The sequence below is a fragment of the Bombus pascuorum genome, chromosome 2 (genome assembly GCF_905332965.1).
Source record: "Bombus pascuorum chromosome 2, iyBomPasc1.1, whole genome shotgun sequence".
NCBI lineage: Eukaryota > Metazoa > Arthropoda > Insecta > Hymenoptera > Apidae > Bombus > Bombus pascuorum.
In genome coordinates, this window is record NC_083489.1 from 21952922 (window position 1) to 21970886 (window position 17965).

The following is a 17965-nucleotide window of genomic DNA, read 5'->3' on the forward strand; positions in this document are numbered from 1 at the left end:
CTTTCCTTACTTATGCTCATAAAAACATCAATTTGCATAAACATCCATAGCTTGGTTACAAGATATACACATACAACGTGAGTGATGTGAGAAATTTATAATAAAATAGAAACCAAAAATATATACATGAGTCAATAAAAGCTACCTCTTGAAATAACTCGTTATCTGTGGACTTTATAAAGAAATGTTTCAAATGAAATTTGTTATATTCGAGAGGACTGATGAGAAGAATATATTTCAACTTTTTTTATACATTACATTTTCTCAATTATTAATGCGATCTCGAATTTTTTAAATGATATTTCATGTTTTTTACTATTATGTTGTAGTCACTAAGAAGATGAATTCGATCTATAATAAGGTAACCTTCAGTTAGCCTTGAATTTCACAACGAAACGAAGATTTGTGAAGATTTAACTATTTCTGTATCGGCCCTTTCTTTTTCTTTTTTTTTTTTCCTCGTGGAGGAAACCTTCACAGGTGCCCTGCGCCCTCCGGGGAGAGGGTAGTGCCGGATTCGTACCGGCTAAAACCTCCACGGTGGCTGTACTCGCATGGCAGAAGGGGCCCTAGAACCGCTCATAAGCATGACATCACGAGTTATGCGAATCAAATCAAAGATCGACTCAATTTCTCCACAAATCTTTCCCATAATAATTTTGTTTATCACATGAAGCAAAATATGTGATTACAAATTATGCTATATATTATAAAAAATGTGATTGCGTAACTTTCACTCCGTGTTTATATTTTAAAATGAAGATAAATTGAAGTAGCTCGATATCATTTCGTGTAATTCCCTTGCACTTTCTTGTCTATTGTTATCTCTTATCGACATCTGACAATAATCCGTAAAAGCAACCAGTGTCTATTTAAACGCAATTTTATGACTACCAGTGCTCTTCCAATTCGTAGTTTCATGATAGACGTGAGATACGAACTCGCTATCGGATGGAGAATATAGATTAAATATTCGGAAATTTTGCAAAAAGATTGCTATAATGAGTCATACAAAATGTGAAAAATTTTGCAATTTTAATAAAAAGGAAAAATATTTTTGATACATATTATCGCTTAATTATTCGAACGTCTCTAATAGATAATGCATATTTCTTTTCTAATAATTTCAATTTAAGATACATACAACTTATAACCAATAATACAATCAAAACAGTGTTAATTGTTCTTATAAACTGTCGTATGTATTACAACAGCAAGGAGCTCTTACCTAGCTTTTAAAGTACAAATGAAATAATCTGTAAAGAAGTATTATTCGAATATTAATGAATATAAACACTGCTGACTATAAATATTGAAACGTCTATTAATATTTCATATAAATTGAACGTTATTCATTGCTTTCATCTTTTAATTCTTTTATAATAAATTGTTACTTCATTTTTTTTTTTTATTTTATTTTGGTTATTTTACAATTTGTCCTTATGTACATTTGGTAAAGTGTTATATCTTGTTGGTGAAGAAAAAAAAAAATAAAAATAAAAAATAAATATAGCATGTGGGCGACTACCCCCAGCGGGGTGCCAGCTTCGTTTTTTCTAAGTTATATCTTTTTTTGAGTTGTTACTTCATTTGGATCATACATATTGTATCATGTAAAATAGAATCCAAAATAAATAATATTAATGAATATAAACACTGCTAACTATAAATATTGAAACGTCTATTAATATTTCATATAAATTGAACGTTATTCGTTGCTTTCATCTTTTAATTCTTTTATAATAAATTGTTACTTCATTTGGATCACACATATTGTATCATGTAAAATAGAATTCAAAATAAAATTAATTGAAATTTTGGAATAAATGTAACCAATATTTATAGCCGATAGTACACATGTATGTTTACCTATATAAGCAATGCGTAAAAGAAAGATAAATAAATAAACGAATCTAATTTTTCATTATTCTTTTACACAGGCCTGTGGAGGTTCCCGAAGCGCGAACGTATTACCAGTTCCAGTACCAATCCCCGTGCCGGTGCCATATCCGGTACCAGTTCCAGCATCTCTGTGGACGAGCGACTTCGCAGCAGCTGCCTCCTCCATGATAAGCCGTAACAGCGATGCTCACGCGGAACCAGGAACACTGAGGTTGAGAGGCGACCCAGCTACACCCTGGTTCGCTTGGCATCCACGATTCAACCAGCCTCTACACGGAGCCAGGCTCGATCCACGACTAACTGGTGTCTTCGATCCGACGACCTGTACCTTTAGACCTGATCAAATTCTAGCACCGCCATTATACGGCTCCACTATCGAAGCTTCGTCCATTCCATCGACAGAAGAACTTCATCAACGAGTGAGCAGCTTGCATGTCAACCAAGATGAAAACGACGACGCTGCAGTAAGCAGTACGACGAAATCTATAGAGGAAGCTGTGTTGGACGTCTGCAATGAATCGAAAACCGCAGAGCAATCTTCCACGAATGGATGTGGCAAATTAAACGAATCGAAGGCCGGAGAAGAACAAGAAAGTAAGGACGAGACGAACGAGACAAAGAAAAATGAGGAAATGGATTGTCTAGATTCCGTGAGCGTGTCCTTCGAGAGTAGAAGGGGACAAAGAATGTTCCAGCACGATGATTCTGGTAGCTCTTCTGGTCGATCTTCAGCGGATAGCAGCGATTTGGAAGAAGATTCCTCTTCTCATAGATTCTCGAGAGTCTTCGTTGTTAACGATGATTCTCTTACAAGCGATAATGATATAGAGGATAATGAAGACGAGGATGAAGATTCGGATTCTACTACCGAGGATGGTATCACCTTGAAGAGGGTCAAGGCTCTTCCTGATCAGGAACCCGTGGTTTTGCAGTATGTACGGTTTTTTAGCGAAGATGCGAATTACGAAGACACGAATGGTGATAATGATAAAGGAAATAATAACAAGCAAGATTTAGAGAAAGAGAAAAGGTCGATTTGCGAAAATGATAGTTCAGAAGCTAATGATAAGTTTGAACGAGGGGACAACATTAATGAGAAAAGAAAGTCTCGTGGAAAGAGGCACAATTTGGAAATGAGTAATGATAAACGAATATCTCTATCGTTATTACAGCGTGAGATGCCTGAAGAAATGTATATTGCGAGCGACAATGATTGTTCAGAAAATCAGATAGAGTTAAAGTCTATAAAAACCTTGGATCCTGATAGGATCGAGCCTGCTACTTTCAACACCACTGAAAATATTGCAGAAGAAGAAAAAATAATTATGAAGGAGAAGATGTTTGGTAAAATGGAAAAGGGTAGTCCAGGAATTGACGAATCCATGTTATCAGACCAAATAACGTCTAATACCGAAAATACGGATTCAGATAATCAAACACAGCTGTCATCGACGGATACCTGGGATTTAAATATAATTCCAGACTCATTAGAAATGTCTGGACAGGAAATTGTAAACGATACTGGTTCGTCTGTCGCGAATATCGAAGAGAACCCGAAATTTCACGCTTTGACACCGTTGATAATTGCCGGAGCCGAGAATGGTACTGATTGCAGTGAAATAAGTAATAGCGATTATCGTGAAATCGATAACACTTTATCAGATATAATGACCGTGGAGAATGTAGATCACAACAATGATAATCAAAAGTATGACGCACCAGCCGATTTGAATTCGAATTTAAACACTGCAAACGTTTCTTCAGGGTCGGAAAGTTTTACTAGCAACGAGACGAATACAACAAGCAGCGAGGTGAGCAGCGACGAACTGCACGAGTACGAAGTCACGTCCACCAACGCGTCTTCGTCTTTTGAGACCGAGTTCTCCTTTTCAGCGACGAACAACGAGCTGCTGTCAAGATTGAATAAAAAAAACGAGGAAAAAGCACCGTGGCAACAGAATGTACGAAGCAACGACACCGTGAAAACAGTCAAGGACGATCATTGCGAGGAGCCTGACGTTACCGCATCGGACAGAGCGAAATGGAACGCACAACGCGAGGCAACAACCGTTGAGCAATCGTCGGATTATACGAACGACAAAGGTGTCGCAAGCTTTTGTACGGAAAGTGATTCGATGACAATTGCAACGGAGGATGATCAATCCGTTGACGATAAATCAAGAAAATCGACGGTATTGGAGTCCAAAGATGGTGTGGTGGAAGACAACGACCTAAATCACGACGATGGAATCGAGTTGAAATCAGCGGGCTCTGACGTAGGCGACATGATAACCAACAAGATCCAAGAGATGTTCAAGAGTAGCACTGACAGCGCAGGTAAAGCGGAAAGTGCGCATGACAGCGGTGGTTTGGTGAGAGGCGAGAGTCCTGCTTCCAGCCAGGTGGTAGGAGAAGTGGAAGTTCGCGGTAGAGGTGGTGAATGTAGTAGTAGTATCGATGGTGGTGGCGCCGCTGGAATCGCGGAGGGGATAGAAGGGGGATCGACACGGTTTCGCTCAGTCGAGCGACGCCCGTCTACTCGAAAGGAGAATGGATTCCCTCCTGCCGCGTCGACGAAGGATTCAATCAGTCAACAATTTCCCCCAACGATACAAAACAACAATCTCAGCAACAATAATAGCAACAAATATAGAAGCCTTGTGATGATCACTCAGGAAGCCTCGTATCAGCCAGTGAGTGTGATCACCTCGGACACAACGACCTTGTTGCAGCCGGATGAAGTGCATACGGCTAGTCAGGGTCTAGCTGGGTATTTCCAGCTGGCGCTGGAAGCAGTGTCCGAACAACCGCATCGTAAGAATGGTCAGGGTCCGAGGAAACCCTTGATGGTAAAACGGTTGGCTAGTGTAACGGCGAATCATTCGGAAGCGGAAGTGGACAGCGGGTTGAGTGTCGGCAGTGCTAGTGAAAGCGACGACGTGTCGGTGAAAAACACGACGAAAATCGGTGGTCGACAGGAAAATGAAGATACGAAGGAGCGTTTGGGTGGAGAACAGCGAGACGGAATACGGACACGTGTGTCATCGCAGTCCTGCGATGACAATTCCGCCAGCGGTGCGGTCGTGATCCTCGAGGAAGGCCTGGCAGACGATGATTCGTGGGTAGAAGAAGTCTCGCACGATGAAGACGAACCTGGCGCTACGACAGCCACCGAAGAAAGCTCCGAGGATGAAGCGAATAACCTTGGAGATCGTGAAGAGGAACTTCGTGGTTACCATAGACAGGCTATCGACTTCACTTTGCACACGATCGTCGAAGAATCTTGCGAGGAAAGCGAAGCAGAGCCTAGCATGGCTGCAGGTAGTCCATCCAAGAAACAAAGACCTCCATCAGCTTCTGAATTGGAAAAATATTTCTTCTTTGGGCTCGGAGGAGATGGTAATAATTCGAGCATGGGTTCCCGCGAAGTTGACAGTCTTTCGGAGACTTCGTCCATTTATTCCGAAGGTTTGGAATCCCTGGGACAGGACGAAACTCCAGGGAATGGACAGAATCAAGAGAAATCAAATTCTGGGGAAGGATTTTTGAATTCTTCGAGACTAGAAAAATACTTTCTATCGGAGTTTCTGGGATTTGATCAGGATAGACGTGACTCAGATGGTTCGGTAGGCAGTGATTCGGAAGGAAGACCGAGTCCCGAAGCGCAGAGAAGAAAGAAACTAGTTCGCGCCAGAGGAACCGGTAGATCGCACAGTTCTTCTTTGGACAATTTATTGGCTCTTACTCAAAGTTCACAGAACTTGAGTTCGCAAAATTCTCTTCAAGATCTAAGTTTAAACCAGGATGCGCAAGAAACCCAATCAGAAGGTTCTTCCACTGAAACTGATGGAGCGGATGATGGTCAAACTGCAGCCTTTGGAACCGATGGACAGTTTGATACCGTGAAACGAAAGAAAAAGAAGCCTAGAAATTTAGGAACGCAGAGTCCACGTGTTCCAGATGACAGAAACAAAACTCCAGAACCGAATAGAGAAATGGTTTTGGTGGGAGAAGTAGTGATGGAGAACGAGGCAGAAGCAATCAATTCGGAAGATTCGGAGAGAGCAAAGACTCCTCAACCAGAATGTATCCTGTCTTCCTCTTCCTCTCCATTGACTGCTGTTAATGCTTCGTTAACATCGGCGTCGCTGATCGACTCAAATAGAAATATACAAATGAGTTCGGGAGAGTCTCTGAGCTACAATCAAAGATCGAAACAACAATCGCGAGACTCTGGATTTGTAGGAAGCTGCGATGATCTGTTACAACATCAGAAACTACCTGACGATGGTCAATCCGGTACGGAACTCAGTCAGGAAACTGGGAAAGATCGTTCTAATAACGAGATCGGTGAGAATGCTCAAGATACGAGTCAAACCTCCATAGAAGGTGTTTCTCAAGTTGAAAAAGGAAACGCGGCTAAAGTGGATCATCACCTAAGCCATACAACACTGCCTCACTTGCCAAACGCTTCTTTATCGAGGAAGGATAGCTTCAACAATTGGTCCAGCGACGAGGAAACAAACTTAATGATGTCAAAAATGAGGCAGTTCTTCAAAACCATGGTTGCAAATTCGAATGGCCAGAATCAGAATACCTCGAGCGCAAATTCTAGTGGGGCTTCACCCGCCCCAAGTCCTAGGTTACCTGGTTACTCTGCAAAAGCCAGACTATGTCCTCAAAATCGTACGAAACCACCACAATTGGTATACTTTGAGAACGAACTGACTAGGTTGATGAAAACCGTACCTGGAATTCGAGACGAACAAGTACGAGAGATCGTTGAGTACTTGAGTTCTGAGGACACGTGGTCTGATTCGTATGACAGTTCGGATTATACCAGCTCCGATTTGGAAGGCGCAGCGGGCGGTCGTCGATCAGCACTGCAGGAACAGATCTCTCAAAGCTGCCAGCAGATTATCAGTAAATTCGATACCACGTCTGGTGACAATCTGCTGGACAAGGAGAGGGAAGATAAAACCGAACCGACTGGAGTGCAGCCTCCCTGCCTAGGCAAAGATACCGCATTTGTGTATCAGAAACTGGTTCAAAGTTTCACGAAAATGGCCGGTGATAGTACAAGCTCCGATGCTAATTCGACACCACATAGTAGTCCACCGTTAATTGCTAAGGTGATGCACCATATCGGTAGTCGATTGGTTGCTTTAATGCACGAGGTTTCTGAAGGTGGACCAGCTGTTCAACATCATTCGAGCTGGAGACGCTACACACAACATCATCGTACACCGTCTTCAGCGTCAACTACAGAAGACGATGATTCTACATCAGATTCAACTAATGCTCCTTCGTCGACGCACTTGCAATTGCCCAGATCGAAGTCTCATGATCCTCTGTTGCTAATTAATAGTCATCCAGCAGCTTCAACCGGACAAGAGGGTGAAGAACGTGAAGCTAGTGATTACGAAAGATTCTCTTGGCGCGGAAGCTTCGAATCTGCGTTAATGGCGGCAGATTCTAGGACGAAATTGAGTCTCCTGGCGTGCTCCGGAGATAGTGTCGGTGCTAGTGTTAGTGCTAACGCCTTGGCCATGGCTGCTAAGCGTCGCAGTGCCGGAGATCTGTTGTTCAATCCGAAAAGTTTCTCGAGGGAACAGTTGGATAGAGTTAGAAGTTGTGGATCCATTGGTGGGGGAAGCGGAGGTGCTGCCAGTGGATGCGGAGGATCCGTGGAGGAGAGGATCTGGAGTAACAGGAGAAGGTCTTCCGTTCCTGATGCCAACACCAGAGGAGAATCTGGTAAATTTTTTATACTATTTTACAAAAAAATACATATTATTATATGAAGACCACACGGGAAAAACGTGATAAGTCTATTACCGATTATATTTAATTTTTGATCATTCGCGACTTATCAACAATTTAAAATCATTACGTATTCAAACCCAAGTTCCTTTGTTTCTTCGGAAAACTTTAATCAAGAATTATTATCAATTACAATTAAATGCTATAGCGATGTCTGCAGTAATTTCGGATATTTATAGCTAATTTCAAATTAGTAACATCACGCAAAAGTTTGGAATTATTTTTTCAGTTGTACATATACTAACTAAATCTCTTGCTATTTGTGATTGTGTACCTGACTTGGATAGTAAATACGCCTGTTCATCTAAACCTGCTTATCTTTGGTAAACAAATAAAACTTGAAAGAAGATTATATTTTAGAAGGTTAATATATTATATTCAGTCACTTTGGTTTGGTACAAATGGGAGCATAACATTGTAAAGAGGATGTTTGGCACAGTAAAGTGTAAAGACAATGAATTCTTAATGTTGTCTAAAAAGTAAGACAACCTTTATAAGACAGTAGTTTCGATTTCAATTTTCTATATGTATCTAATTAAATATCTTTTAATTTTGAGTAAAGATTCCTACATTTATAACATTAAATTACATACTCGATAGTGTTTTATCAAATTATTAAAGAAATTTTTGCAGGCAGTGGGACTGTGTTTATATGAACTTCATTTACGGAAACAAAATTCCAGAACTCTGTATTCGATTAAATGAATCCTTCTTCGTTGAATCCACTTTTGTTCGACGAGTCAGTGGATTGCTATTACGTGGCCTTCAGTTACGTAAATTATTCGTTTGCCGACAAGTTCATATAAACGAAGTATTAGTGTTCAAAAAGTGTGAAATTCAATTAAAAGAGAACATTGTACCGTTCCAGGGTTAATTGGCTCTTATTGTGTTATCAAATCACCAATCACAACTTCTACAATTTACACCTTTCATCTTTTATATACATTTCTTATTTTCATTCAAATACTTTGCAATTAAAAATCTTAGCCATATTAAAATCCAAAATAATACATCAACAGAGACATCCACAGGTGACGAGGACACCGAAGATGAACTAGAATATACGGGTGAATCTCGGGCAACGACTCTTCCGCGCGGAATGCAATCCGTCATTACAGCGGCAACCAATTCTCTACCGCGTTTACCAGCTTCCACAGCACCAGCTGGGTTAACGACGACGTCAACTACGTCTTCGTCGACGATGCACAAAGCACATAGCGTCTATCATTTCCTACCGCAACATTCTGGTGTAAAATCTGCCAGATATCGTCCACCAGGATTCGCTAGGAACAGCAACGTTTCTGGCGCTATCGGTGGACCAAAACGTGCGGTTAGTGCTCCAGGACTTCAAGTTTCGGGCTCTCAGTCTTCCGCTGGAAAACGAGATAATTCGAGATCGAGGAGGCAACAGGCTATGTCTCTCACACCTGGTAAGTCACTGTTTTATGTGTCTTCACGATTTACGATTAAAAAAGAGATGACAATTATTGTACATTAACAAATTATTAACTAATTAAACGATTTCACGTATTAGATTGCTGCATAATCTGTGTCTATCGCTATACAGTTACAAGATCTTTTTTGTACGAATTTTTTGTATTTCTCATTAAAAGAAGGATTTATTTCATTTTTGCCACCTCAAAATTGTTTAATTCTTTTCGTCCGAACTATTTTGTAGCGTTCGAAACAGATGAAAATCCGTTGGTGTCAGATTTGGCATAAAACACTTCTGATTATACATACCTAATTTTATTTAACCATTAAATATATCATTCCCACTTTCTATAACTTCTACAAACACGATTTATATCAAATTATATAGCAACGTTATACTTGTTATAACATTGAGCTTATACGAGCTAAGAGGCAGACAAAATTTATGCAACAATCTAATATTTATTTTCAGAAAATACGATCTTAAATTTTAGTGAATTGCGTTTTCTTTGTAAAGACAAAAAAAAGTGTGTTTCTATTATTAATAATTGATAAAGAAAAAATTCGTTTTGCGAGAAAAGAAACAACCCTGAAATAGTCGAAACATAATAACAAAATCATTAATTGAAATACGTATCAGGTAAATATTGTTAAATTTAATATTGTTATTTTTATTAGAAACCAAATAGTTTAATAGAAGACTGAATGGTGGGTAATTGAAAAAGTAAATGAACCGATGAATACACGGGTACAAACTAAAAAAGTTTAGAATAATGAATATGCAATCGTTTAAGTAATTAGTAGGAGAAACACTATAAAAATCTGTGTACAAAATCAATGTTGGTATATGTACACTAGAGTGGGAAAGCAATTGTATCTAACTGAAACGACTGCGTCGAAACTAGACTGCCTGTTAAAGTGAAAATTCATTTACACGGTACTTGCGAACGAAAGATAAGCTGATAAGTATACTCTAACCAGAATGATTTTTATCAGAATATTTTTTGGCTCCATAATATCTTGCTTAGAGAAAAGCAAATTGTATCGTTTAATAGTATTTTTCTTACGGATTTTTATATTAGGGATTTTTTTCAATTTAAATATTTTACAAATTCGAAACACGTTTTGCTTGCAAATTTTTATGAGGTTTTGTCGCTAGTTGTGAATTGTTAAAAGTTGTTAACGAGAGTTGAAAATTAAGTACAGCGTGTCATGTATTTGTTTGTTGAGATTTAATTGAAATAATTTTTGAATTAGATAACATAATATGTTAATATGTTAAAAGTTAATAATATATTCAGAAGAATTTATATGAAGTTGGATTTCATACAGAATTCTATAAACAATTTTTATGTATTTATACGAAATTTAATGGTGTCAAAATGCATAAAAACCGTAGGTATAATATGTCAAAATAAATAAAATATCCAAAATAGATTATTCATTATAATTTCCGTTTCGGTCTTTTTCTTCTTTGTTCTTTATTTTTTTCTATACAGATATAAATTTCTATGAATAAAGTAACAATACTTTTCTAAAGCGCGTGCTTCCAAAGTTTATCCAAAGAACAGTTACATATAGCGTGGTTTTCTGTTTACCATATACATCTGACACGTATTATGTATGTATACCTGTTGATTTTGTTTCAATTACTCAACTACACGCGATTTCGCTGAATAATCAACACTCTCTTATTTGTTTCCTCGTTTGATCAACGCGATTACTTGTGAAATTTAAGCCGGAGTGAAATTACGAAAGTTCTTGGTTCCAAGAAATTTTCCATCATGTATATGTACAAAATTGTTTCTTGCAATTTACTCCTTTGTAAAATGCAACAATAGAAACGATTTCTACGTTTCATTTCTCGTCTCATTTAAAAATATGTAAAACCAACTCGGTAACAACAGTTTAGAAAAATGTTCCACTCGTATGTTCGTAAAATTATTCTTTGCAGTTTATTTCTTCGCAGAATGAAACAATTTCTAGAATTTTCATTAATTCCATTGATTTATTTTTCATTAATTTAAAAATATGTAGAATTATACTTTTTACCGCAAAAAATAATATTGATTACTGACATTATTATTGATCTTAGCAGAAAAGATTCGTGGTATCAAAAATCAACGATAGAAGATCTGATGTGAAAGTTATTTTCATGAAATTTATCAGTGACGCTCGGTTTCAAAGATCATAAATATACATAGATGCAAGTAGAACGCGATTTGTAAATGAACATTTTAAAGTATTTACTGGAGTGTAACAGGTGTAACCGTTTTATTACGAGATTTCCCTTCTTTTTCATTCTTCAACATCTTGCTTCTCGTTCTAGCCAAGGTAGAATAATCGATAATCTGGTATAAACGTTGTGTCCCGCGTATGCGTACTGTCGGATTTCTCTGGTCTGTCACTTTTTTCTTTCCTACGTGCGATTATACGCCGCTTAGACGGTAATATGCTAAAATACATTTTTCATGCCACTTTCTAGTCAACGTCGTTCTATTTAGCGTTATTAGCATGTTGTATTGTCAGGTTCAACCGTTTAAGGGTTCAGAAAATTTAAAAATAAAAGCACTCCTTTTCGTTTTTGCTACTACTAATATCGTTTAATATTTAATATTCATTATGAAGTAACATAAAAAGTTACTGTTTGGAAAAAATTCAATTTTGGTACCTATGATAAAATATTAAAAATTTAGTTAGTGTTACGCAAGCGAGTTTTATGTATCATTTAAAATATTAAATATTTCTCTATAATTCACACAGATAGATTCCTATTCCAGCACTTCAAACTGTATCTGTCTTTAATAGTGAGAGTTCTTAATTGAACATAGTGTATCTAGAATCGAAAAGTGTATTTTATTTAAATTATATTATTTATATATTTATTTCTTTATATATTTATTATTTATATATTTATTATTTGTATATATATTATTTATATATATTATATTATTTTTTATATTTATTTATGTTATATTATAATTATGTTTTATATAATTATTTATATTATATTATTTATTATATATATATTATTGAGTTTAATAAGAATAGTGTTTTCGCAGAAAATGTAAGACTTTTGTTGGTAACTGTAGTTTGGTAAATTCTTCGCTTGTGTATAATGGACATAGTACATACTATAATACTCTTTTACATACACTCTTCAGTACACACTTTGCGATCTATCTGATCACATTATACATGTCCAAGTGCCTCGATACTTCGTTTCCATTTCGTATTCTATTTACAAATGTAAATCCTTTTATTTTTGAGGTAGGTCTATAAAACGAAACATCGCAGTAACATCACGATATAAAAGCACGCTTCTAATAACACGCCTGTGGCCGTCATACTATCATATGTTACGATTGATGTTTCGCTGCACACGCATTTGCATTCTGGTCGCGCGATAACGGAAAACCGAACTATGATACAAGTTTTGACATTAACGAGAAAGAAGAACGTAGAACGGATAGAATCGCTGCTGCAAACTGCATTTCCGTCGTTTTCAATTCAGCCTGGATCACGCAAATCGGTGGTTCGTGGGCCCGTTCCACGATCAAACTCAGGTGGTCTAGATTCATGTCACGTACAGAATTCTATCAAAATCGTGCGACGCTATGATCATGCTACTGATATCAATATCTTACTGTTCATAAGTATTTAGACACTTTGGTAGAATTCTGATAACAGTAGGATGAATTTTAAAGGCTCTCATGCTTTCAGTATTTCCGATACGTATTTTGCTTTAATGTTATCGTTTCGTAATAATTTATAATTTTTGCTGAAAATAATGTTTTTATTTTTATATAATATTGAATATGATGATATTTATGTGATTTCTTTTGATGATAACTTTTAAGAACGACTAAGAATCATGTATATCTACTTACTTGCTATTTTTTTATGAAGTTAATAAATTATAAGTTGGATATAATGATGATGGAACTTGTCTCATCCGTTCAATTTGAAGAATGATCACGAAAGTTTTAATATTTTGTGAAATTTGTTTAAAAGAATGATCAATTTCTTTGCAATGAAATTACTATTTGTAATTAATTTTTAATTAAATTGAGTTTATTTACTGTTTGGAATAATTTTGATGATCTTTGTGTCATTAGAAGAAGAATCCCTTTCGTGTAACTTGTAATTGAGCAAATTAAACAATCTGAAGATAAGGAGCTTTTCAAAAAACAGGATAGAGTTCCACAACCTTCGACAAGTTATGAATACCAATTTTGTTATTGCAGATTAGGTTTTAAAAATCAATTTTGTCAGCTCGTAATATCCCAATTTTATTTTAATGAATTTTATTGAATAAAATCTTTTTCCCATAAACTTACGAAGACAGATAAAATTATCCGAACATTTATCTTTTATTTCAACACTTGATAACATTTTGAGAACAAAATTGTAATGAGAAATTACATACATCAATAACAATAAAATTCATTTTATCCTTAAATTTAAGAGATTTTTAATAAAGGAATACGATTTGATCAAAATTAACTCAAAGTGTGCAACAGAGTTAAAGATATTTAGAAAATAATTTTAGCAGCGATATGAAAAGAAACGGGAGACATTCTTCGTTCTATAGACTGATGAAATTATTTTCACAGCCACTCCCCATTGCATTCGTGGCTCGCGCGGATCAATAACCGAGACGACCACTGTAATTTGTAACTGCTTAATTAATTAGAGCGTGGTCTTAAAAATGAAATCTTTGTAATGGATATGTTTCTTGTGGTTATTATATCTATTTTTCTGTAGCTGCTAATCCTGACCTAGTGGTAGTTAATAGCTAAACAACTGGCAGTAGTGAATCTGTAAAATAATTTTTGAAATTGCATGTATATATATATAATTAATATATTAATTTCTGATATTAAATATATACATATATTTTGTTTTATGGATTAGCATTCGTGTGACTTTTTTTTATAATATTTACAATTTTTAGTTATCGATACATATATGAAATATATAAAAGTATATCTTTACCGCGATTAAAAGGCATATACGGATGAAAACTAATAAAACAGCCGTTTCAAGCATTTTTTACCATGTGAAAGTATTCTTTATGTACACTTTAAAGATATTCAGCTAAAATGCAATAAAAGAAACAATTAAAACTTTCTTAAATCGCCTAAGAAGAAATATGATAATATTAAAATAATATAAAAACACACATAAATATTAAATACATATGGAGGTATATTTATGGAGTTTTATCTAGTATGAAAATAAATAGACTTAAATATAAGAGGAAAGATATACACTTAATTCTTTTATGACACTGTACTCGCGTGAAAACACGATTTCGATATAATACGGTGCCAAAATTATGACCGCTCTTCTATAATCCGATATTCTTATAAAACGGTTTCCATGTATCACGAATTAATCAAATTTAACCTAAGCTTGGAAAATCCTCTTATAACACAATATTCTTACAATCCGATTGCAACACAGCACGGAACGAATTAAGCATATCGTAGAAGGTGGACTATATTCACACACGTGTGCACTCCGTTACATATAGAGAGAAAAAATTAATTAAATTAAAAAAAAATTAATTAGATGTCCTTTTTTACAAACCAAGCAAGCAAAAGTTAAAGTAGAAAACTGAAAACTAATGTACGTGTGGTTTTAGTTAGGATAAACTTGAAATAATGATGTAAATTATTTCATTGTTATCAGCAATTCAGCTCCGTCTAGACCACTTTTGAGATGGATTAAACGTGTAGGTTTGTTTGATAAAGAAACGAGTGAATGAATTTGTATTAATATCCGATGTATTAAAATCAGTATAATTACAAGAGATAGCGTTGTAATCGTCGCTCGTTCAATGCTCTATGTCGATTGAAGGAAGAACAACAATATTCTGTCTTAGGGAGCACGTTCATACATTTATATCGACGGACGTTACCATAAAAAGTTAACCTTCTTATGTAACTCTGGCTGAAGATTACAAGAAACGGCAATAACAATCTGTCCAGAGTTCATTTTACACAGACCTTGTAAACCAAAACAATCGTTAGTATTCAAAGATACGATAATATAGGTCTTTCCCAGATTCGAATTTTCCGTTTCCACTTGAACTTTTTTACGCTCACGTGCCGCTACACTTTTTTTAGTAATTTATCTTAATCGACGTGAGAAATCATGTTATGTAACACAGGAAATACTTTTAAAAGAAGTGGTACACGCGAGTAGGAACGTTGCGAAATCGAAACTATAAGTTAAAAAGAGTAGACAAACATTCATGAATTACAGTAACTGTAACAATCAGCAAACTAAAGCACGAATTCCTTTTTAAAAGAGCGACTAGGCAAGGAAAAGTGGAGATTAATTTTGTGCAATTACTTAGAGTACGGGAACGATTGCCAGACATTCCATTTTCTGAAGCAAATCATTTCCCGTGAAGACAGTACCCTTTCTCGACCGCTTCTTGTTCCAACGATACTCGTTGTTCTGTGCTTTGTTAAGAAAGTAACTGAATTATTGCACCTACGCTGTTCCACTTACGGAATCAATTCGTTCTTCAATCGTTTAATAACATTTGTATTCCACTACAAAAATAACACGATAATGTCTGATATCTTATATCTCGCAACTAGTTACTCGATATCGATTTAGGTATCTAGTTTTCGTCGTAGAAAATTCTGACATCTGCTTTAAAGAAGAGGATCACCTTTTCATAGAAAACGCCTTCGAGTAGCAACAATTGCTTTACAAAACAAGTATTGTTAATGTTGATTGTAACAAAATTAAAATGTTCGTTTGATTTTGAATCACATTAAACATCAGCTTATACCAACTTAGCAAAAATCAGTTAGCTTTCTTGTATCACTTAAATAATAAATCACTTATATAACAAACTTCTTTCCTCGATGGTGTTTCTCAATAATTATCATAATTAGTTGTTTACATCAATTATTATATTACATTATTAAGGACTCGGCAGAAATTACAGGCTGGATGTAAGAGACTATAAATCATTTACGCACAGATATGTTTACCTTGTCGGAAATAATTAATCCTACTGTAAAATACAAGGGTCTTGTAATCTCGTCCATGATGCAGACTCCTCTGTCATCCTTTGTCCATTGTTCTATGCTTTTGTATATGGATTATCTGTGAAAAGCATAAATCTTCGGACAGGTCATTGCGAGAAATATTTTCTTACATGAGTTTTGTAATTTTTAAAAAGGATTAGCTTGTTAAAAAAAAAAAAATCGTGGTTGTCATGTTTGATTAAAATTTTGTATTTCTTCGATATTATTCAATATTCAACATGTTCAAAAAATTTCAATGCATTGTTTGAGATATAAATATCTATGTTTAACACTTACGATAAGAAAGGATAGATAGATGCATTTATACCTGAAGAAATAGGTGCATTTCGTAGCTCCCAGAATGTATTCATTCTTCAATCGAATGTACGTAAACTCTAGTACAGAACAATCCTGCACAGCTTATATAAGCTGTTTGTTATCCATTCTGAGGCTACGTAAACAGTAAGATCGCGTGCTCTACCTCGGAATGATACTCATTATACTTTTTTCCACAAAAGAAGTTCGTCAACCTTCTGAAGATTCTGCCTTTATCCTACTTACCTTACCTTGCCTTGTTACGAGTTTATACGATTATCTATCCACTTACGTTTACGTTGGTTATTTACATCGTAATCATTCATTTCTATTATCTGGATATCTATGGATATGTATTATTCACGTATAATTCTTCCTAGCTGAGTCTCTTCTGCAACTCACTGATTTCTTCGATGAAGTTTCAATATATGATACGCTGTTCGATACCAATTATTACAATATCATGAAAATGGATCAAAGATATTAGCTAAGCGGACTATTATGTATATTTTTATAACTGTTCTCTTTTTTTTTAAATCGACAATTTATCGCTCTTAATTGACTCTTAACCCTGCTGTTCTTTTCTAATATATAGGGCGTTTCTATCATCTCAGATTTCTTAATATCTTAGCTACTTTGAATAGAAAAAATTGTGTCAGAAAAATGTTGTATGGTTCAGAACGATAAATATTATGATTCGTCATTTTTCCTTTCCAGGTCATTCCTTTTCTATTTGTCAAGGACATTGACATTTTGTTACGTAGAACTACATGTTTCTGTATACAATAGTCGATGCGCTTTTCTATTCTCCACAAGAAGGTAATACGGTACTTGTGTCCAAAAACAAGTAGTGTATAAAACACCTTAACTATTTTGTTGGACTTACCCGTGATAGACAAGGAGAACAAACATAGGAATATTATTTTGCGTTCTTTCTTCTTTTTCACAAGTCTAATAAGCGACACTTTTCAATCAGGACTATGTTTACACCACGAATGTATACATAAACTGAATGTACATGTAATTGAAATTACATATATACTTTACGTCTTTCGTTGTTTCTCATCTTTTCTAATGAAATTTCCTTATATCTCATTTTTAGTATTGTATAGTGCTGGTATATTGAATTCGGAGATAACATTTCTTACGTGACGAAAAAATCCAACGGTAAATAAATAAATATATATATAAAATAAATATAATATAATATATAATATATATAAAATAAATATAATATTATATATATAATATATATAAAACAAATATAATATAATATATATAATATATATAAAATAAATATAATATGATATATATAATATATATAAAATAAATATAATATAATATATATTTATTTATTTATTTATTTACCGTTGAATTTCTTCGTCATATAAAAAATGTTATAAATTCAGTATAACAACACTATACAATACTAAAAA

General features: G+C 35.2%; 1 protein-coding gene across 5 annotated transcripts in view; it reads left to right on the forward strand.

Moving 5' to 3' along the window:
* Window positions 1-17965, forward strand: part of LOC132904592 (uncharacterized) — a 95003-nt gene that overhangs the window by 46916 nt on the left and 30122 nt on the right. For 4 of the 5 annotated variants that reach the window (XM_060955217.1, XM_060955214.1, XM_060955218.1 and 1 more), the window contains exons 10-11: window positions 1941-7659; window positions 8745-9155. In XM_060955217.1, coding sequence (XP_060811200.1) covers window positions 1941-7659; window positions 8745-9155 — 6130 coding nt within the window. The remainder of the gene's footprint in view (window positions 1-1940; window positions 7660-8744; window positions 9156-17965) is intronic. The other variant, XM_060955215.1, reaches the window with a different exon arrangement.